The sequence below is a fragment of the Stylophora pistillata genome, chromosome 6 (assembly GCF_964205215.1).
Source record: "Stylophora pistillata chromosome 6, jaStyPist1.2, whole genome shotgun sequence".
Classification (NCBI taxonomy): domain Eukaryota; kingdom Metazoa; phylum Cnidaria; class Anthozoa; order Scleractinia; family Pocilloporidae; genus Stylophora; species Stylophora pistillata.
Window position 1 is genome coordinate 36,801,466 of NC_142524.1, and position 21,999 is coordinate 36,823,464.

Below are 21,999 nucleotides of genomic sequence, written 5' to 3' on the forward strand. Positions count from 1 at the left end.
TTAACCCCATCGGCTAGATATTTCAAGACACATTAATAAAGTTTTTGTAGGTAGGTATTGTGTGGTTTACAATCTGCCAGGCATTCTAACTTTACCGGAAGTTTGCAACCAATGCGCAGGCGTACTGCACCAAAACAATGAGATCGACTCAACATGGCGGACACAGGGGGAACTCGTCGAGATGTTTCGACCGGTTCTACTCCCCAAAGACCTGTTCCCATGAAATTGTTTGCCACTTGGGAAGTCGAGAGAACGTCGCCAAATTGTGTACCGCGGTGAGTGCTTGTGAAAACAATTTTTTGTATCGGTACTTTCGCAATCACTTGAAGGTAAGCTTACACATTACCCGAAGAGGTGTCCAGTTGATTACAGCTCGAGTCTTTTTTGGTAAGTGCTCACTGCTGAAGATCTGTTCATATAGCAAGAGAAAAACCGTTGTTTTAAAGCTTCTAATTCAGGCAAGTCTAGTTCAAAGTAAATGACAAGTATCAAGTGAAACGAGTGCCCCTCAATCTTGATCTTTTATTTGTTGGATTGAAATCACTTCTGTCTAACTTTACTCCATTTTGTCATCACCAAACACGTGCTGTATGCTATGGAGATAAACCTTTATGGTTTTGCCGATTTTTGTCGGATTTTTTATTGCAGTTTTCCCAGATTTTTCTAAAGGAGGTGGCAATTTTAACCAAGGTGTTAGTGTTATATGCATACAGGAAACTTGCCTTTAACTGAAATCCCTTGATTTGTAACTAGATTTATTTACTTTGGAATTTTTTACTGCTCAATTTAGTCTTCAAAATGGTTTGAAAATCTGAGATAAAATCGTCATTTTGTCTACGTATGCTCTTCTAAATTTGATGTGGATCGTACGACCAAAGATCACGGAAGAGCATATTTTAGAGAATATGCGAATTATTAGTCACAGCGATGTTTTTTGCCTTTTCCATTTTGGCCTTCGAACAACATCAGAGTTTTAGTTTTACGGCTTCACGCTTTATTTATGCTCTTGAAGGAACAAACCAAATCTCTGATGTGGCGAAAAACTGCACTGAGTGTAAGTTGTGGTTCAAGTACTCCAAAGCAAATTATGCAATTATCTGAGTTTGATACTGATATAGCAATTGGCACTCATTTTCTCGACAAAATTTGTAGTTCACGCCTTTTGGTAAAAAAGCAAGCTAATGTAAACTACTGTCTCTTTCTCTTACATATTCAGACTTCCAATTTATCATGTTGAGCATTGTCTATACAAATATGTATGTACTGAAGATGAAAAAATCATGAATTTTAAGTTTGGTTCTTTCCATAAGGGCAATTTTGTTCAGATTGTCTTCAAAACATTTATTTCCATTTAGACTCCCTATTGGTTTCATCAGTAATTATTGTTTTGTTGATTTTAAAGGATTTAAACCCTCAGCTAAAAGAGGATAGAAAAAAAATTAAATAAACCTAAAATCTGTGCCTATGCAAATTCCATCCCAGCTAATAAATTATTGTTTTGTTGATGGGAGACATCTGGCAAGTGTTCTAGGAATCAAAACAAATTTTATATTCTCTTTATCTTATTTTGAGGCCAGGCCTAATTCTTTGGTGTAAAATATATTTATAAAAAGATGTATTGTTGGATTCTACTTATAAAACTCATTTCTTGTGAGGTTATAATTAATTTGATCAAATATATTGTAATGAGCCATCAAAACATAACAAAAAGATATTTAGCACTGTTTTGTAGGCTTCCGTTTTTAAAAGCTTTTGTGGTTCTTAGTGGGTGAATTTCATCAAATATTGAACCTTTATTTAGTGGTCTGTGATTATTGACTACAAGGTTGTCATGCTTTTGTTTGGTTTGCAAAAGCATTCTGTGAAATGTTATTGTGTTATAAAAATTAACCTGCAGATGTTCTCTGTACATTGTCCTGTTTGTTTTTATTAAAGATAGCAATAAGTCTGATGTTAAAAGCCTCTGTTTTCTTTTTGACAAGTTTTCTTTTGCATCCACATTTCCTAGTAGCTTAATTTTGCATATCAGGGCGTCTGGTCATGCTTTGCTGTGCTCTGTGGTTTTCCATGTCGTTCATTTGGCGCTGTTCAACTTTCACCTCCAAAAGTTATCCCTTGCTCACAACCATGGTGCAAATTCTTCAATGAGCCATTTTGTCAGCTTTGCTTTGTTTGAGCCAAGTTATATTTCTGTCAATCTTATTACCTCGATGGCCATTACGGGAGACGTGAAAGCAAGAGAAATCTCGATTCGGCTGGAAGGCTTTCCTTGTGGAAGGAAGCGAGACCTCAGAACTACTTTCAAATTTGGCAACCCTGGACAGCTAATTATACTGGTGAACTATTTTGTCGCCGCCAGAATTCTGTTGCAAGTGGGTGATATATCTCTAAAATTTGGTCTGGTAAACCACACTAAGCGTCCTTCGTGTTCACTTTGTCTTAAGACAATCTGAAGGAACCAAGGTAAAGCTTCGTGTCAAGCATGCAATGGTCTTTTCCACCTGAAGTGTATTGGAATTTCATTCGAGGACAGCAAGTATTGGGACAGCTGCAGTGTGGGTGGCATGATAGACGCTGAGGAAGTCACCGAGAGAGAAAACACAGCCTACCCTAAACTTAAAAGTCTTTCAGAGCTGTTAAAGTATGTCGTCAAAACATCCAATCCTTGCTACCAAAGATTGACCAAGTTTGTGTTTTATTAGAGTCACACAAAGGAATCAGTATTCTTGGAATTACTGAAAGTCATCTTTCTAACAGTGTTTGAAATACTGAAATAGTGATTGATGGCTATAACTTTACCACAAGGATCGCCAAAATAAATGCAGAGGTGGCGGGGTTCTTGTTTATTTAGCAGATTCTTTATCGGCCATTAGAAGGGAAGACTTAGAAAAACCTGACCAAGAAGCTATCTGGGTAGAACTTATTCAGCCTCACTCAAAAGGGATTTTATTGGGAACATTTTATCGTCCCCCAGATGGATCTGATTTCTTGGATGTGGAGTTTATGTTGTCGTTTGAGAATGTTTTAGAAATTGCTAATGCTGGAATGAAAGAAGTGATTATAATGGGCGATTTAAATTGCAATTTTTTACCTGGTGTAAAGTGTCAAGGTTAAACAAAGAAGCTCAAACATATTCTTCAAAGCATGAATGCGACACAGTTTGTTAATGAGCCTACAAGAGTTACAAGGGAATCCCAGACTCTTATTGACATTGTTCATACTTTTCGACCACAGAATATTACCTCAGTCAAGGTTGTCCAGTCGGCGCTTGGTGGTCGTGACATGTCGGTTTTCATAAGAAAGTTGAATTCACTGAAGTTTAAACTACGAATGATAAAATGCAGAAACTACAGCAAGTACTGTGCTGCTCGATTTAAAGATGAGCTGTCATCTGTCTCGTGGGATAACGTCAGTGAGTGCCAGGATGTCAATGATGCGTGGTTGAACTTTAGAACAAGTTTCTGGCGCGCTGTTGATAACCACACACCTCAAATTGAAAAGAAAGTTTGTGGCAAAGACACCCCTTGGTTGTCGGACACGATAAAGAAAGCAATGGCTGAGAGAGATCATTTTTATTGCCAAGCTCGCTGGACAAACACCAAGTTACACTGGTCCAGATATAAGAGACTGAGAAATCAGGTCACTGCTGTGATTCGTAAAGCTAAATCCAGCTACAATCGCAGAATCATAGAAGAAAATTCTGATGATCCCAAAAATTTCTGGAAAGCTGTTAAGAATGTCCTTTGCAACAAATCAATTACACCTCAACCTTCAGCTTCTATTGAGCCTATCACAGTAGATGGAAAAACAACTATGGATGCCAGTACCATTGCAAATGGTTTTTGCACATATTTTGTAACTCTTGTGGAGAAATTGCTCTCTAATATCCCAACTCTTAACAGAAACCATCTGAGCGCAGAAGCATGTTTGAACAACTCAAGTCAATCCTTGTTCTCCTTGAAACCAGTATCAGCTGCATTTGTAAATCATCAACTTAGGGTGCTTAAAACATCAAAAGGTACAAAACATTAAAAGGTTCCTTTCCAGGAAACATCATATTGACCACGTAGCTATTAAAATGAGTCGAACTGTAGGATTGATCTGTAAACTACGGCATTTTCTGCCAAGACATACTCTTCTAACTATTTAATAATCCCTTGTTGCTCCTTATTTAACCTATGGCTTGACGGCCTGGGGTCAAGCATATCAATCAATTAATCAACTTTATTTAACGAGGGTAACACGGGACAGTGCTTCAACTGAGTAACTAGTGGCCCTCAAAATGGTACCTTGAAAAGCTTCTCAAGCTTCAAAAGTGAGCCCTTCGCTTTATCTATTTCTCAGAGCAAAATCAGCATGCAATTCCTTGATTTATCAACGCCGGTGTCTTACCGTTAAAATTGTTGTATTATGAGCATTTAGCTAACCTTATGTTTGAAATAAGATACAGTAATGCTCCTGGAAACATTCAAAATCTTTTTCGAGATGTCTCTGATATTAATTATAATACTCGATCCTCTGCCTCTAATAACTTTTACACACAAAGTTTCAGACTCTCAATTCAAGTGAATTCATTTTCTAGAATTGGAACAAAAATATTGAAATGAAATGCCTGTATCTTTTAGAAAACTTTCAAAAAAATGCCTTCAAGAGGAAAATAAAACAAACACTTTTTGAGATCCTAGCTTCAGAAGATTGTTATATTGATCTTCCAGAAATCGTTTGAAAAGTTAAGTTGAATTTATCTTCCTCTTGATTGATCAGTTGATATGTATTCAATTATATCGTTTAATGTATCAGTAATCTCCCATCAAGACTGTTGTCATTTAATATTAGTAATATCAATAGTTTATCAGTAGTCTCTAATCATTGTTGTCAATTCTAGCTTTTTTAGTTCTGTTGTTACCTTTGGCTGTATTTAGTTGTATCTATTTCCTGTAAACATGACCTGCCTAGATTAGCTTAGCTATCCGCGGGCATGTTACTGTACTTTTATCCCAAAACACAATAAAATGTATGTAAAAGTAAAGGACTTGATAGTATTCCAACCCATCTATTAATGGATGCAGCTTCAAGCATTTCAGCTCCTCTAACAGCCATAATAAATCTCTCGATTTCCTCTGCAGTTGTACCAGAGGAATGGAAATATACAAGGGTAGTCCCCCAATATAAAGATGGGGATAAGATGTGTATGGATAACTACCATCCCATCTCCATCTTACTGGTGGCTTCAAAGATCCTTGAAAGAGCCATGCAAATTCAGCTACTCCATCATTTAGATAAGTCCAACCAGGTGTCTCCCGTCCAGTGCAGTTTTCGGAAAAAATCACTCTACCCAGGACGCGGTAGCATATTTCACGGATTGTATTTAGAAAGATTTAGATGATGGTCACATTACAGCAGCGGTGTTTGTTGACTTTTGAAAAGCCTTCAACAGTGTGAATCACCAGCTTCTCATAAAGAAATTGTCTGGGTTTGGCATCCAAAACCAAGAACTGAAGTGGTTTGAGAACTATCTTACAAATTGATGTCAATCTATTGTCTATGGCAGCACACAGTCTGATTCTCAACAGATAAAGTCTGGCATCCCACAAGGGTCCATACTTGGTCCCATCTTGTTTTCGATGTATATTAATGACTTGCCCAACTGTCTACTTCAGTCACAGATCCTACTCTATGCGGACAATGCTGTCCTTTTCTATGGTGACTCAAACATAAAAATAAAGGAAAATAAGTACTGTTTTGAATAAAGATGTAAAACAGTTGCAGTTAAAGACGTAAAACAGTTGCAGTCCTGGACTTATCATAATAAATTATGCATTCATCCTGTGAAGACCGAATACGTTGTTTTTGGCAATCGACAACGAATTGCTTCGGCTACCTTGTCAAACGGGCCACTTAGCGTATTCCTCGGGGAGAATCCAATAAATCAAGCTCGACATTACAAATACCTTGGTGTGATGATAGATGCAAATCTTAATTTCAAACAACATGTGGATAAGCTACTGGTCAAGGTTTCCGAAAGAATCGGTGTCCTCAGAAGAATTAAGAACAATCTAACTGTTGACTCAGCCAACGAGGTTTATCAGTCTCTTGTTTTTACAGTTGTGGATTATTGCAATGTTGCTTGGAGCAGCATTGGGAAAATAGAATGTGATAGGTTAGATGCCAAGAAGAATTTAAAGTGGCTTCCCTTGTCTATGAGGCGTGACATGCATACTATTAATTTAACTTTCAAATGCTCAAAGGATCCCCACCAATGTTTTTTAAAGATTAATTTAAGGTTTTTAGAACTATCCACAACACCAGGGGAAATGGGAAGAACTTAATGTTTCCCAAGGAGAGAACTGAGACTGCAAGGAAGTCTTTTTATTTTAATGGATCAAAACTTTTTAACGATATTCCTAATGAACTGAAGGATCTTAACTCGGTCATGATTTTTAAAACTCGTATTTTAGAATTCTATGGATCACAAGCTTTTTAATTACTTTTAAAATTGGTGACTGTATTTAAGTTTTCTGTTTTTGTTGTAGAGCCCTTATTGAAATCAGTATTTTATGCTGAAAAGGTCACCCTGGTTAAATAACATTTTTATTATTAAAGGCTGATAGTTTCGAAAGAAACTGTTTGGGGCTGCGTCGGTGGGAGTAACGAAATAATTTGGATATATCAACAAAGTTGAAATGGTAAATTAGCCACCGTAATGATTACAAAAGCTGACGTTTCAAGCGTTAGCCCTTTGTCGTCGCTCCGACGAAGGGCTAACACTCGAAACGTCAGCTTTTGTAATCATTACGGTGGCTAATTTACCATTTCAACTTTGTTGATATATCCAAATTTTTATTATTATGCAGCAGTTTAAAACTTTTGTTTGCTATATACAGTAAGAATAGTATGACAGGGTGCGTGAGCATAGCCAGTTAACTATAGTGAAAAACAAAAAACCCTCGAGAAATTAAAAAAAAATAGTTATTTCGGATATCCAAATCTAAAATAGTCGTTATAAAATCTTTAAAAACCTATTACTTATTTTGGCTATGAAAGAATTAATCAGTGACAATCACTTCCTAAATTTCTAATACTCCACAGAATTTTTGAAGGCAAAGAGTTAAATAGAAAGCGGTGTCCATTGTTCATGTTACAACTTTAGATGTCCAAGAGATAAAAAGTGTTCCCGAGATCACAGCCTTCTGCATATTTTGAGGAACTCCCTCACTCTTGTTTCCGACCAACTCCTTCATTATTATTATTATTATTACTATTATTATTATTATTATTAATCTTATGTTTTGGTATTTGAAGGTAAACTTCTGTTTGGGGCGGGAATTTTGTTTTCATTTTAAAAAATATAAAGCATCACTTGAAGCCCTATCCTTACCTTTGGCGAAATTACTTTGTTTAACCTCTGACAAGTGCCAAGAGAGTATGGTTTATCAGTTAGATTTTTCATTTTTTTTGTACATTCACAATTATATAGTCATACTTTATCATACATGAAACAAAAAAGGAGTCATTTCAGCAATCCAACCCTTTGATCAAGTGCAGTGTTGCTTCTGCAAAGCTTAGTCGTAGTGTTGTTTTAAAAGTGGATTGGTAGTCATTGTTCAAGTCCTAAGACACTAAGTTCTATGAAAAGCACTAGTACTGACAGCATCAGAATCATTGAAAGCAAGTAATGTAATCTTCCAGGATTTAATTACTCTCTGTATTGAAAATGTTTCTTTAAAAGTTGTCAAATGAGACAGTTGATGATTAGAGTTCTGTTTCAGGTTGTGTACAATGACCTTGACTCGACTGGAGCTGTTGAAACCCTTAGAGCCAAGTCTGACTGAAGTTATCATTTCAGTCTCAATGCAGGTAAATAAACCATGATATATTTAATGCTTTGGAGTATAATATTTGAAAAGGAAATGTAAGAATGCAATCTTAATTGTACTGTAATTTAACCCTTATTAATTAATCATTGCTATTTTGATTCACTTGCATTTGTTTTTTAATTAGAGCTCCCGCAGAACACTAAGGTCCAATGAGATAGTTCTTCCATCCTCTGGTTTGATTGACACCGATTTGGATCTATCCTTTTCTCTGCAGGTCAGTTAATGAGGATAATTATTGATTAATAAATATGATAACCAGGGCAGGAAACTTGGGCTGTCTGAATTTCTAAGATGGGTAGCTTTTCCATTCAGACAAGGAAAATGAAGATGTCACTTAACCACTTAGTCTACCAAAAAATGGGCAAATTACACTGTATATTATAATCTTTGCTTCTCATAATTATGGCAAATATTACAGAAAGCAATATCCACTACCTGCAGTTGGCATATTAGCTAGTCGAGGCGAGCAGTGGTTATGTTATATATATATATATAAATACAAATGGCTCATAAGAAAGACTAGAGAAAAAGAGTAAAAAATTGTTAAATAAATGAATAAAAATAAATTCAATTTAACTAAGATTGGAAATATAAGAAGCGGAGTTTTCAGGAAATTTTTGTTATTAAGTTAGGTAAATCAATATAATAATTTTCTTCTGAAGTATTCAGAGTAAAGTATCGTGGACATTGATTTTAAAGTTATTTTTGGACATTTGATGCATTTCATACAGTAAACTGTTCCAGATTTGTACACCATACCTTGAAAAAGAGTTACTAGTTTGTTTGTCTAACCTTGAGTGCTTAACATGATAGCCACCTCTTGAAGATGATCTTGTACTATATGAATGAATATTAGGTTTGGAAGCAAATAAGTTAGATATGTTAGTAGGTGTTTAGCTGTTAGATATATCATGCTTTAGAATTAAAAAGCATTAGTTCCGAAATGAATATTGCACAATTGGTTTACTCTGTAATTTCAAATGGAGCATTTGTATTGTGATTGAAATATATGTTAAGAAAGGGAGAAAGGGGTCGTGATAAAACTGAGTTGATTATCTTATCTTTGACTGTTGTATTTTGTCCACTTGTGACTGCTTAGATCAACTGGACTTTCAATTTGTATTTTTCTGTAATAGGATTGGTCAGTTTTTGTTTTTGAGTGACATGGATGACAGTTTCTGTCAGAAGCCCTATTAGTGGGACAAAAAACTAGGAAAAAGAACTCTTAAATATAAATTAAATCATGAATAAGCTCTGCTAAGCTTCTTGCTAAGTTAATAAACAAAACTGGAAAAAATCTTTGGACACTTTCCATCAGCTGCTCCACTCTTTTTCTGTTGCTAGGATATTTAAAGGAACTAATGGACTATAAATAAAGAAAGAGTTAAATACCAGTAAAAGTAACTGAGTGACTTACTTGTAATTGTGGCACTAAAAACAAGGAAGAAGCATGCATTTTTATTGTCTCTTGTCACTTAGTTTATAGGTATGGTTTAAGTGTAGATTCAGAAATAACCAGAGTTAAATATTGCTTTATGACTTCAGAACAGTTCCTCTTCAAAGACTGTGATGATTTTATTCTCTGTTTAAGTATCCACACTTTTTGAAGAGAGCTGGTAACAATCTTCAAGTTATGCTTCAACGACGAAAGAAGTACAAGAATCGCACAATTCTTGGCTTTAAAACACTAGCTGTGGGCCTTGTTAACATGGGACAGGTTAGTTATCATTTCTAGGTACTTAATTCTGTTGTGGCTAACATGATGTGGTTGTTACTAGGAAACAAGGTTCATTGTGTTGTATCAATTGTTGTAAGGCTAATGATAATATTCACTGATGTCTCACCAGGTTCTCCAACATTCCGTGGACAATCAACTAAAGTTGTACATGAAAGGAAGTCTTGTTCCCGTGGCCCAGGTTACTGTTAATTCCCTAACCAGGTAATGCATGATGTTATCCAACATTGTTTCCTGTTCGTGGTAATGCAGGTTTCCTCTGAATTATTGAAAGTTAGCACTGAACAGTATAACATAATTTTCACATTTGTGTGATGGTGAAAAAGAAAACTGGAATTAGAAGATGGGTGGAATTTGACTTTATTATTTAGTCATACTTCAGCTTCCAGAAATTATATATAGAGCTGAAATAAAAGATTATTTACTTTAGGTGATTATGTCTTTGGAAAGTCATCCCAGTGACAGTCAGTTTCCCAGGTTCACCTGTAGTCACTTGCACTTTTAGACAGGAGACATCTCCACAGCTGATATTTGAAAAAAAATGAGGTGTTTTTGCACTTCTGGAGAAAAGTCTGGGCTTTTTTTTTCCAAATTTTTACTAATTCTTTTTTCTATGTATTTCAAGATGATGTTTCAAATGATAATTTTGGTTTAGTTTTGTTGGTTGTAAAGGTCTGATATATTGATTTTTCTGTCTTTATTTTCAGTCAACCAGTTGAAACAGATGGAAACCGACTAACTGGATCGTTAGTTAGAGGTAGTTCAAGTAGATAATATTCAAAATTATCATAAGACCTGTCCAGTCCTACTCTAACAATCCCGCTGAAAACCATAGTGAAAGCTGATGTGTGCAGCCTGCTAGGTGGGTCCAAGTGAGCTGGTCTGGAAGAAGCTCTCCAGCCCTGCTGCCCTTATGTTGCCTTGTTGCAAAAACTTCAAGGAAAACAGAAATGAGTTAAAAAATGTTGCATTTTTCTGGATGAATTGGGAGTTTCTAGTTCTGACTTAAAAAAAAAAATAATAAAGGAAAGGTTTAATTATTGCAGAATTTTTATTTGTGCTCTGTGCCTGTGTGTGCCTGTCTATCGTGTCCTATTTTGGTTGGAATTTTCAACATTTAGTGGTCATATAATAAAATTCTTATTGACTTAGTTTGGTTGGGCTGGACAGGAAAATATGTGGCTCTTAGTCATGAAGCACAGACCTTGCTGCACTTGGTCTGTACCTCATGACCTTGAGCCAAGTATTCTCCTGTCTGGCCTTCCTACTCAGTCAACAAGTACATATTATGTACTGTAACTGTGGCTGCAATTACCATTTTTTTACACTAGGGTTTGTTTCATGATGCATATGCAAAACTTAGAGTTTCTTGAATTTAAATTTGAAAAATGCCTAGGTTCTATTTGATTTAATGCCTTTACTTGTACACACCATTGATTAGATGTTACTCTATTTCACACTTCAGGTGATGGTGATGACAATTCTAGTGATGATGATGATGACTTCTCACTGTCTGACCAGGAAGGAAGTGATAGTGGTGGAGATGCTGTAAGTTTATTATCTGAATCCTCAGTGCAGGGCATGATTTCAGACAACTGATTCACTTAGATTCATCGGCTGTAAATAGCAATAATTAATAAAGGGAAAAATCTAATGTCAATCTCAGTTATTTGGCTCAATATTGTAATCTTGGAATGTGGGTTTTACTGGTTGTATTTTACATGAGTGTGTTTATTTAGACAGTGGATGTCATTTGTGAGAGGTAGCAAAGTTCTTTTATTTGTATTTTAAAGGCTATTTTAGATGTGGAACAGAGACAAGGCGGGAAAATAAGACATGGAAAAATAACTATTCCTGCAAAGGTTTGGAAAATACATCTAATCAGATTTTATTCAAATGGCATAATATCATTAATATTTGAAAGAGAGTTTTATGCGTAGTTACTTAACATTGTTATTAATGTTTGGGCTTTGGAAGAAATTTCTGCAGTAGTAATTGTTTTGCTTCTGGGTGATCTTGGCAAAGACCCGCACCAACATGGATTTTTGGTTGTAGTTAGTTATAAGCTTTCATTCACAATGTATGAAATTTATTTATTCTTTTTTTTCATTCAGCACCAAAAGAATTTTAAACAAAAGTTTATAGCACTCTTAAAGAAGTTTAAAGTTCCAGAAGAAGTAAGTAATATGGTTACCAAAATTTGTTTTGTAGACATTCATGCATTGTACATGACTGTATGTAAAAATAGTAACAAATTGATTCATTTCACCTTTAGGAATTTGAAAGTGAAATGGGAACATACCCAGATATTGACATCAGTCCTCCAGAAAATGAAACTGCTGATGATTTCCTTTTTCCTGACGATCTGGAGGACTTGGACAGTGATGCAGAAAATGACTTTCTTGAAGACACCATTAGCATTGTGTCAACACCTAAACCATCTTTAAGGTATTTCTAGAATGTTTGGAACAGTACGGATCTCTTTAACTTCATAAGGCCAAACTTTTGTCTTGATCACATTCGTAAATATTTTTTTAGACCTTACTTTGATCCCAGAAGTTCAACTGAAAATGTGCCAAGTCATTCTTTGGTGAGTATTAGTACTATCAAAGAGGGCCTAGTAAATAAATGCTACTTGCAAAATAAATCACTTTCAATAGTGCTGTATATGCCAAGTTATTCAGCCTTGTAGATTACAAAAGTAGAAGATAGCTGTAATTTCAGATATTTTAATACTCTGGCTTCGAGAAGTATTTCTGAAGCATTTGTGTAAAGCATTTTTTAACTTATTGATTTTTGTCTATTTGGTAAATTACTTACTTTGTAAGTAAACTTTTCTGATGCGTAACTTGCCCAGGAATGCAAAACCCCATGTAGTATTTGAATGTATTGATGAGTTTTCTCTATTTTAGAGTGATCAAGGAAACATTCACTGTCCACAATTCTCTATTCAAGTGGAAGGAGAAGACTTGCAGCCAGATTATGAAATGGTGAGCACATGATGGTGTAATGATGATGCAATAGCTCTAAGGGTGACTTGCAGGAATTGGGGAGGGAGGAAGGGGGAGAGGGGGCTGGGGTAAAGAAGAAGGGGGAGAGGGGGCTGGGGCAAAAAAGAAGGGGGAGACGGGGCTGGGGCAAAGAAGAAGGGGAGAGGGGGCTGGGGCAAAGAAGAAGGGGAGAGGGGGCTGGGGCAAAGAAGAAGGGGGAGAGGGGGCTGGGGCAAAAAGAAGGCAAGAGGGGGCTGGGGCAAAGAGGAAGGGGGAGAGGGGGCTGGGGCAAAGAACAAGGGGGAGGAGTGTGTGAGACAGAGAAGTACAAAACATAGAAGAGAAAGTGAAATCAAAATTTGAAGGATTAGATTGGATTGGGTGTCTGTTCCTGCTTCCTTTGTGCTCTCTGTATAGTCTCATGTAGAACTGTAGGAGGTTTGGTCCATTTGGTCTCAACCACTAGTGGTCCTCTTGTTTCCAGGATGTGAGTCCCCACTCTGATGGAGATAACCTGTCAGACATCACAAACTCATCTGACCCCTTATCAGGGTCTGGCGGTGTTGATGACACACCCTCAGTACGGCGCAGTGTGTCATTCAAGGAAAGAAGAAAAACAGAAGAGCCAGACACCTTAACAAAAAGGAGAAATAGTGATATTGACCTGCAGGTGGGTCCAAATGTGTCTTATTATTGTTCAAATTGATGTCCTTTGTAGTTTTTGGATTGTTATTCAACACTTCATTTTTGTCTACCGAGAAATGTTACACTGAGATTATTTTAATTTGTCAGCTACCCAGAGGCACCTTGAATGAACAACTTAGCAATGTACTGTCAGGAGATACTGCCATTCCTGAATGCATTCTGTTGATCAGTACTTCTGAGTGGCAGGGCCAGGTAATTGTTTAACATTCATTGCTCATTTTGCATTTGGAATCTGTGGTGGGAGTATTATTAAACCTCTCTAATTCTCACTTGATGTGTAGATCTTTGGTTTTAAATAAATGTTTGTAACTTAACATTTCATTATCAAACTCATAAGTGGGCTTGATATCAGTGTTACATTCCAAGGTTGTTATTTTAGGTTACTTTTTTGTAGAACCATATTTTTGTCATGGTATATTGTTAAGTGCAATTTCCTATTTTAAATAGGTTTAAAAACTTTTCACATAATGGCTGAAATTATGTAAATATTTTGTTGTGTTTTAAGAATCTGATAGCACATGTTTGTCTTATTTTTTGCAGCTTTTGGCATTGAAGCTCTGTGGGAAAGCTGTGAAGATGGTCTGTACAAGATCCAGTGCTGATGTGCAGGCTGTTTTTCTAGCCATCATCAATAGATACCAGAAATTGTAAGCAACATGTTTATATATCTTTCTTCTGAGAAAAGAAAACTTTTACCTCTGCACTTGGAATTTGCATGTTGAACTCAATTATTTTGAATTCATGGCTAGATTGCAGAATACCCAGCCACTCATTTACATGTCATTGAATAAGAATAGCCTCTATTGTGTTATGCTTCGTTCTTCAAAGCCTCCCAACACAGGTAAATGAGGTGGCCGGGTATTCTGCAATTGCTCCAAATTCATGAATGAATCAGTGGGTTTGTAAAGAAACTGACATGTTTTGTTAGCTGGCAAGAGGAGTTATGAATGAAGGAAAGCCAACTTTTTAAAGAAATCTTTGCTCTTCCTTATCGAAATGAGGAAGGTCTTATGTCAGCTAACTCAATCCAGCACAAAAAATATAAATTAAGCAACTTCAATAAGATATTGAACTGAATTTGGGTGTCAGCCATTTTAAGTTTTCTAACATGAATGAAAGATGTGGTCTCTCATTCTCTCTCACCACAATCTTGTTTCTTTTGTCAGTATTAATACTCATTCAGCTTCCCCGCCTCAGCTGGGTGTGGCCATTGCAGGCACAGAGTCGTATCTTAGTGCTGTTGTTCAGCCGTATGTGGAACACTTTTCATCCAAGCCACCAGACTGGCAGACCTTCCTTCGGTTTCTCCTTATTCCTCTTGGTAAGTTTTCTTTAAACTTCTGCAAAAAAATGGTCTATTGTTAGAAGACAAGTGATTCAAGAAGAAAATTGAGGGAAAACTTTCTAAGTAATTCTTCCATTATGATAGTATATCACTTGAAAGTTTCATTGAAAAATTCACCTTGGCCAGAAGTATTAGCTTGACTATGTTGCTTGGCAACATTTTGGTTTTCAAGGTTTACTGTTGTTGCTGTGCTTTGTATTCAGATGGTCAACCGCTGGCTAGGCACATTGGAGGACTAGATGCACGGTACCACTCACTTTTTATGGATAACTTTTGGAAAGAGGCTTTTGAGCATTCAGACACTGATATTGGTAAGTAGGGAAGTCTTCTTTAGTTTTTGTTTACTCTAAATTAGTTTATATGAAAATGAAAGGATAGTTTGACAACTTATCCTATGCCATTTCCTGTGGTGATACCTACACATTCCTTTTTTTGAGTGAACTGCAGAAGCAGATCAAGGATACGTACGTATCCACTTCTAGAATCCTGACCACATTATGGTGGTGTGAAATACTCCAATGTACTATTGTGATGCAGTAAATGGCTTGAACCCAGGGGTAACATGTGAAAATGTAGTGTGATCGTCCGGGTGAGTGTAGTCCTGAGAAGGACTGTTGTCGGTGGTAGTGACTGACGCTTCGACAACCTGTGCGGAAGTCATCATCATAGTCAAGTGAATAGTTGTTGTCAGTAAAATGTTCTTATTTCAGTTCGTGTAAAATGATTGGTCAGTTTTGCAGTGATGTTATTGGCTGTAAGACTCTAGTGACGTAAGTCGATCGTGATTACTAGACGAGTCATCCTACAACCCTGCATCACACAAAGCCACAACTATCAGAACTCTAACACGACGCGCACAACTAGTATGCGACTCAACAGGCAGCTTATCCGACGAGAACAAATACCTTCACCGTGTTTTTTCAAAGAACAACTACAACGACGACTTCAACCGACGAAACACTCACCGACCCACTACCACTACCGAAACAAAAGACACCGCAACTCCTACGACTACAGCAGCCATACCGTACATAAAAGGCATGTCTAAGAACATCTCGCGCATCTTACAACCGTTAAATATTCGCGGTGCCCACAAACCCATCACCACACTACGTCAGTTACTAATCAACGTTAAAGACAAGGACAAACCGAGGAACAGAGAGGGAGCGATTTATAAGATCAATTGCTCCGACTGCCAAGCCTTCTACATCGGAGAGACTGGCAGAAACCTCGCAACAAGACTGACTGAACACAGACGGGTGACGAGGAAAGGTGATGTCAACAATCACATTACTGAACATCACCGACTTACGAACCACAATATTGACTGGGACTCTACGCCACGCCTAACCTACAGCACTCTGACTACTTTCAACGACCGACCCGGGAAAGCTGGTTTACTAACTTAGAACAGACTCCCCTAAAGAGGTGTCAACTACTACCGGCTCCATACAAACGACTCATCCACGACATAAAAATTACAGAGGAACCGAACAGAACGACGTAACTTTACCGACGAATCGAAACAGACCAATCACGACCGACTTACGCCACTAGAGTCTTACAGCCAATAACATCACGGCAAAACTGACCAATCATTACACTTGACTCTGCTGATGACTTCCGCACAGGTTGTGGAAACGTCAGTCACTACCACTGACAACAGTCCTTCTCAGGACTACACTCACGTGAACGATCACATTACACTTTCACACGTACTATTGTGGCCTGGTTATTTACTTCGCTTGACTAGAATAATATTGTTGTTTATTTACCCGGGATACTATTTTATTTTGGCCGGGGGGGGGGGGGGTGGTAAGTTTCTAACTGAATTGGTCAAGATAGTGTCTACCATTTGCCTATGGGTGAACGTTGCTGATCTGAGAAATGAAAAGACTAGTTTCCGTGCGATTGTTTTTTTCCGGTCACGTAAGATTTCAGTGTTAAATAAATGGGAACTCTTTTGTGATAATGTATCAATGATATGTTATAAAACAAATGGTAAATACCACAGCGTACACTATTGAGTTATGGATGCACTTGGGAGGTTTGCGAAGCACTCAAGAAGCTAGAGTCGCTCACCAGTATCCCCTCGCGCGACTTTCTCTTTTAACAAAGAAGTTGCCATTGTCACAATGAAATCCAAGGATTTTAATTATTTTCAACATTGCAGTAAATGGTTTGAACCCGGGGGTAACATGTGAAGGTGTAGTCTGATCGTCCGGGTGAGTGTAGTCCTGAGAAGGACTGTTGTCGGTGGCAGTGAGTGACGTTTCGACAACCTGTGCGGAAGTCATCATCAGCCATCATCATCATCAGCTTGACTCTGATGATGACTTCCGCACAGGTTGTCGAAACGTCACTCACTGCCACCGACAACAGTCCTTCTCAGGACTACACTCACCCGGACGATCAGACTACACCTTCACATATTTTCAACATTGTTTTGAGCTTACCTTAAAAATGAATGTATCATGAACTTTTTATGTGTAACTGTAAATAGTTTTACTTATTATAGTGTTCTTAATTATATGTAATTAGGTCCACATCATCCTTTGGCTGCTATAGTCTAACCTACTCAATTGAAGTATGTATGAATGTACTCTTACGCTTCTTTCGCGCTTAGCAACCTCCCGCGTGTATCCATAACTTAGTAAGTGTACGCTGTGGTGTCGACCATTTGTTACATACTATAGTCGACACTGTACTTTACTATACTATAGTGGACACTTTCCTTTGCTATTATGAGGTACTTTAGTGGACACTTTACTTTACTAACGTGTTGTACTATAGTGGACATTATACTTTACAATTTTGTTGCGCTATTGTGGTCTTATAATCTTCTCTGATTATTTTTCGGAATTTTGTTCTGTCAGATTTCGAGGAAGTGAGCAGGCGAGTAGAAAATTTGATGTCAACAGCTACAACCACGCACAACTTACCGATTGCTGAGGCTCTTGTGAATACAAAACCAAAGGGGTGAGAGATAGCTTAGCTCGGTGATACCGGTAGATAAGCCTGTCTCTACTAAGCTTTTGGGATGCACCTATAGAATATATCCAAGTCTGTTTGAAATGCTTGATTTCGGAAAGTTCTTATAGTCATGTGATATTGGTTTTCATCATCTAGATCAGAGGAAGGATCTTCCCAAGTGTTTTTGCCTTTTGTTTGTGTAAGTAATCAATTCGATGTAAAGCGTCAAACGATTGAATGAAAAATGATATTACATTAACCAGGAAGTTTATTCTTTCAAGGTTTTATGGGAACAATCGTATCATTTGATATAAACATGACTTAGGGGGTCAGAAATTCTTAAAAGACAGACTATGTTGGTTTTGGAAAAAGTAGTTTATAACTACTTAACCACCATGATCGAAAGAATCTTAACCGCCTCCCAGTTAGCTCAATGGATAGAGCGCTGGACTGTTGTGCGGGAGGTCGAGGGTTCGAGCCCCGGCCGGACAAACACTCACGGTCTTAAAACAAGTGAGAAGAATATGCTACCTTTCTACAACAAGAAATGGTTAGATACTCTAGTCTTCTCGGAAAGGGACGAATAAATGGAGGTCCCGTCTCCTGCAGGGTTAGGGGTGGGAGACGTTAATTTCCCAATTTCCCACGCACGAGATTACTGTGTGATGGATGTCCTCCCCTGGGGTGGTTGCTGGGTGGGAATTGGCCCTGAAAAGCCCCCATGGGGAGTGGTCAATTAACATATGTTTGTATGTATGTATGTAATCTTCTAGTTTGATTTTGCGGCGGGCGGCAAGTAATAAAACTGAGTTGAATTTACGCATTTTCCATCCTTGTTGCTGCAAGAACTGAATATCACAAAAATTATCTCTCAACTAAAATTTCATTTCTCTCGAGACACAACAGCTTGTTATCGTAAAATTCAAGGAGTCGCTAATCTTCCAAATAAATTCCTGGGTACTTCATACCTCACGGTATGTAGAAAAACAAGGAATCTGAAAATGTCTCTATCATTCCATGACTGGATCCCAGGGTTCTTCAGCCATCGTCACCGGGCCATTTCACAACTGGGGGTTTCTTCCTTAGTACCTGCCGGAAAACTGGCTGAATTTTTGAGGGAGGAGCTGGTCGTGAGTCATTGAGAATGGAACAAGATATACAGTAGTTTGACTTGTACGTTTTCATTGCAGGATGTTAAGATTGGATCGGCTGACATATACCAAGGTACTTCACTGGTTAGAATCATTATTCATCGTTTTTAGCGTTTAACTTTATTGTGAAGTTTTTTAATTCAAGCAGACGAGGAACCTGTTGCGACAAGTGGAATACCAACGAGCATTGGAGCTAAAAGTACAGGGGCTGTCTCCAGGGCTGAAAGTCAAGCTCCTGTTCCGGGATCTTCGCAAACGCCTCCATTCTCAACCTCTCCTTTAAGTGGGTATGCTAATTATTTCTATCTTCTATTACAGACGTTGAGGAGATTTTTTATTCATCCATTATATACCTTGTATTGCTTTACTGCTTGTCATAGTTTATGGTAATAAGCTAGTAATGTGATAACTTTTGAACGCTATGTGTTTTACTTCTAGCTTTCCATTTGTCGCCTTTTCTCCCACTGAAGCTTTGTTTCCTTATAACGATGCGATCACCAGGAAAAGCGGCTTCATCGACAGAGGCGATCGCATTATCATTTTATCTACTCCAGAATACTCTTGCATCTGTGATTACAAACGATCGCAGCTATCGCATGGAAACTAACCCAACTGCCTGATCGAGTTTTCGGGTATTATAGCTGTGATATGGATACCGGGTTCATTCCCTTTGCTCTTCGATAAAAAAAATCATAATTCCCGATGCTTGGTATTTTTTTACCCACCAGACTTCAGGACAGCAGTGGAGGGAGCCTGTGCTCAAGTGAACAGATGGATCTTCAAGTAGACTATTGGCTTGCGGCAGGGAATAAAAAAGATATCAACAAAGTGAGTTAGGTCACCAATTGCACAGTACCATCTGCCTTTTTAATTTTTCTCAATCCCTGTTTTAATTTTTAGTCCTCGCTTAAAACAACTTTCAAAACGCTGGTGGTCACAAGACTTTCAACTCCTGAGGAATCATCTGCACTTTCAGTAATGGCCGTCACCAAGGAACGCAATAAAAGAGGTCTGAGCTTTTGAAATGCTGTTTTTATTGTTAGTGTGAAGGTAGCGAGGGTGGAAATCAGTCCTGTGTTTGCAAGACAGTTACTTAGAAAAACTAGGAACCTCAACGAGTAATCACGATTTTGAGAATTGAAAACAGCTAGGGGCTACTCTGACTATTCAATTCCAGCCATAACTCTTAGTGTATTCTCAGGCTGTGTGGCGGAGCTAGGTTGTTATTGGTGGGGCGAGTAAGGCGTTGAAATTTGTTAAATGTTGCCATTTTTTCTTTGTCACAGGACTTGAGGCAATGATGCGCTCCATGAAAAAATCAAAAGAGAAAGACACTGATTCCAAGAACCAGCCAGTGATGGTGAATGTATCCAAACTGATCTGCACCACTAAAGGACAAAGCAGCACATTAAATGGTGAGCTCCTCATATAGTCTTTATGTATTTGATCCTGTCATGTTCCAATTCAATTTCATCAAACGTCAATTTATCAGTGATATGTCACGATTTGAGAATCAAAACAACCAAGCTTAGGAGGTAATATAAGTTATTATTAATGTGCACTTTGCCTTCGTATAGCAGTAGATTTGAGTAAAGAACTTTGACGAATGTGTTGATTATTATAGAGTTTTTCTATTTACAGTTGTTATTGACCGTGTGACTTGGAGCAGGGTCAAGAACGTTGTAGAATCTTTTGACTGTTATTCTGTTTGTCTATTTACAGTTGTAATTGACGGTGTGACGTGGACGGGGGTCAAGTTCTTTTCACTGTCATCTCAGTGGCCTACTCATATTAAAAACTTTCCCATCGGCCTGTTCGGCCGAACTGAGACCACTTGTTAACTCCGCTTTCCAACTCAAAACGACTGGAGTTTTCTTATGCACATGGATTGTGCATAGATAAAGATTGTGAAGGAAACAGAAGATATTGAAAACATCTTCCTATTAAAGTTAAGAAGATTCACCAACATCTCAGCTAGTAATGCTTTCGAAAACGCTCTTCGTGAGGCGTCATGTTTAGGTTAGCAAGAAGTTTTATTGACCTTTATTTTGTGGCAGAGTTATATTAGGGATGAAAGAAAATTCGTTAAATCTGTCAAAAAGAGAGAAAAGTGATATTTGAAGTTAGATTATACAAAGCAACAATAGAAAAGAACATTTAGCAGTAATATTACCTGAAATGTATAAACTTTCAAAACGTAATCATCTTTATTTTGACGTTAATTGATATGATATGAAGTAGGAATTTATTTTTAAGTCGTGTTGTGCCAAGCGATTTTGAAGGATTATAAATTATTATAATTATAAAAAATTATTGTTAAAAAGAGTTGACAAAATGTTTTGTGTCATATTAGTTTATAAGAAAAATTTGAAGCGATTTCCTGCACTTATCCACCGAAAATTAACTCACTTCTCTTAATTTTCTTGAATTATTGAATGTCAGAGTGTGGTTAATTTTTTTACAGTAGTATTATTTTGAACATAACGAATCTCTTGCTTTCCTTTGAAGCTTACATTGAAATTCATTCATAATTCGCTCTGAGAACGAGTCCTTATGTTAAGGATTGCTGTTCATATTTTATTCTGAAATGATAAACAACCCTCTCATTTATATTCCTCAATTTACCATGTACAGTAACGGTCTCTCAACGAAATTAGGAATTATGAATTACAACGGTTTTGCGGAAAACGTTTATTTTGATGGGATCAAAAGACATTTCCTTTTTTATAATAACGAACTGATCAATGATTCAAACAGTTTTAACACCGCAGATGATGTTGGTAAAAATAATTTGAATTTGTTGTAATTTCTTGGAAATTAACTACCTTAATCAGTTACTTAGCTAAGCATTTTCCCTTATAATACTTGTTACGACTTGTAAACGTCTTATCAACAAAGTACGGAAGGAGCTCTTTAAAGCTTGCTAATAAAGTTGATTATTCTGCATGCGGAATCTATATTGCAGAAAAGCGGTGTCGTTGGTCCTCATTTCTGAGAGATGCGGCTTATCTTTGTCGTCTAGCTGAAATGTCGCTAAGGCATTGCAAAGAAAACAATTGAATCAACATTTCTCGCGAACTGAAAGAACGACTTCTACCCTTCAACAGTCAACCACGATATCGCAATAGTTAAGAGAAATGGAGTATCTAAAAACCAACGGTCTACAACAAAATGTTTGAGACAATCTCGCTTTTTCTCGTGGAAGACAGTGAAACAACGTGTT

The 21,999-nt window shown here is 37.4% G+C and overlaps 1 protein-coding gene across 2 annotated transcripts; it reads left to right on the forward strand.

Annotated features, from left to right (window-relative positions):
- Window positions 1–118: 118 nt before the first annotated feature.
- LOC111331861 (phosphofurin acidic cluster sorting protein 2) lies at window positions 119–21,720 on the forward strand. Of its 2 annotated transcripts, none has more exons than XM_022937061.2 (25): window positions 119–275; window positions 7,770–7,857; window positions 8,002–8,091; window positions 9,469–9,594; window positions 9,725–9,816; window positions 10,320–10,369; window positions 11,078–11,160; window positions 11,406–11,474; window positions 11,727–11,789; window positions 11,888–12,060; window positions 12,151–12,202; window positions 12,525–12,602; window positions 13,087–13,272; window positions 13,395–13,499; window positions 13,848–13,954; window positions 14,474–14,628; window positions 14,856–14,963; window positions 17,529–17,631; window positions 17,782–17,824; window positions 18,816–18,849; window positions 18,925–19,063; window positions 19,505–19,604; window positions 19,677–19,785; window positions 20,063–20,191; window positions 20,499–21,720. In XM_022937061.2, exons 1-25 carry the CDS (start codon window positions 154–156, stop codon window positions 20,615–20,617), a joined length of 2,523 nt encoding a protein of 840 aa, XP_022792796.1. In that variant the 5' UTR covers window positions 119–153; the 3' UTR covers window positions 20,618–21,720. The 2 variants fall into 2 exon arrangements, with proteins under 2 accessions (XP_022792796.1, XP_022792795.1); XM_022937060.2 differs by having other exon boundaries at window positions 18,922–19,063; window positions 20,499–20,763.
- The last annotated feature ends 279 nt before the right edge of the window (window positions 21,721–21,999 follow it).

Coding starts and splice junctions, on each gene's coding strand:
- LOC111331861 (XM_022937060.2), top strand. CDS start 154: ATGGCGGACACAGGGGGAACTCGTCGAGATGTTTCGACCGGTTCTACT. Junction 276..7,769: donor TCGCCAAATTGTGTACCGCG/GTGAGTGCTTGT, acceptor GTTCTGTTTCAG/GTTGTGTACAATGACCTTGA. Junction 12,603..13,086: donor TGCAGCCAGATTATGAAATG/GTGAGCACATGA, acceptor TCTTGTTTCCAG/GATGTGAGTCCCCACTCTGA.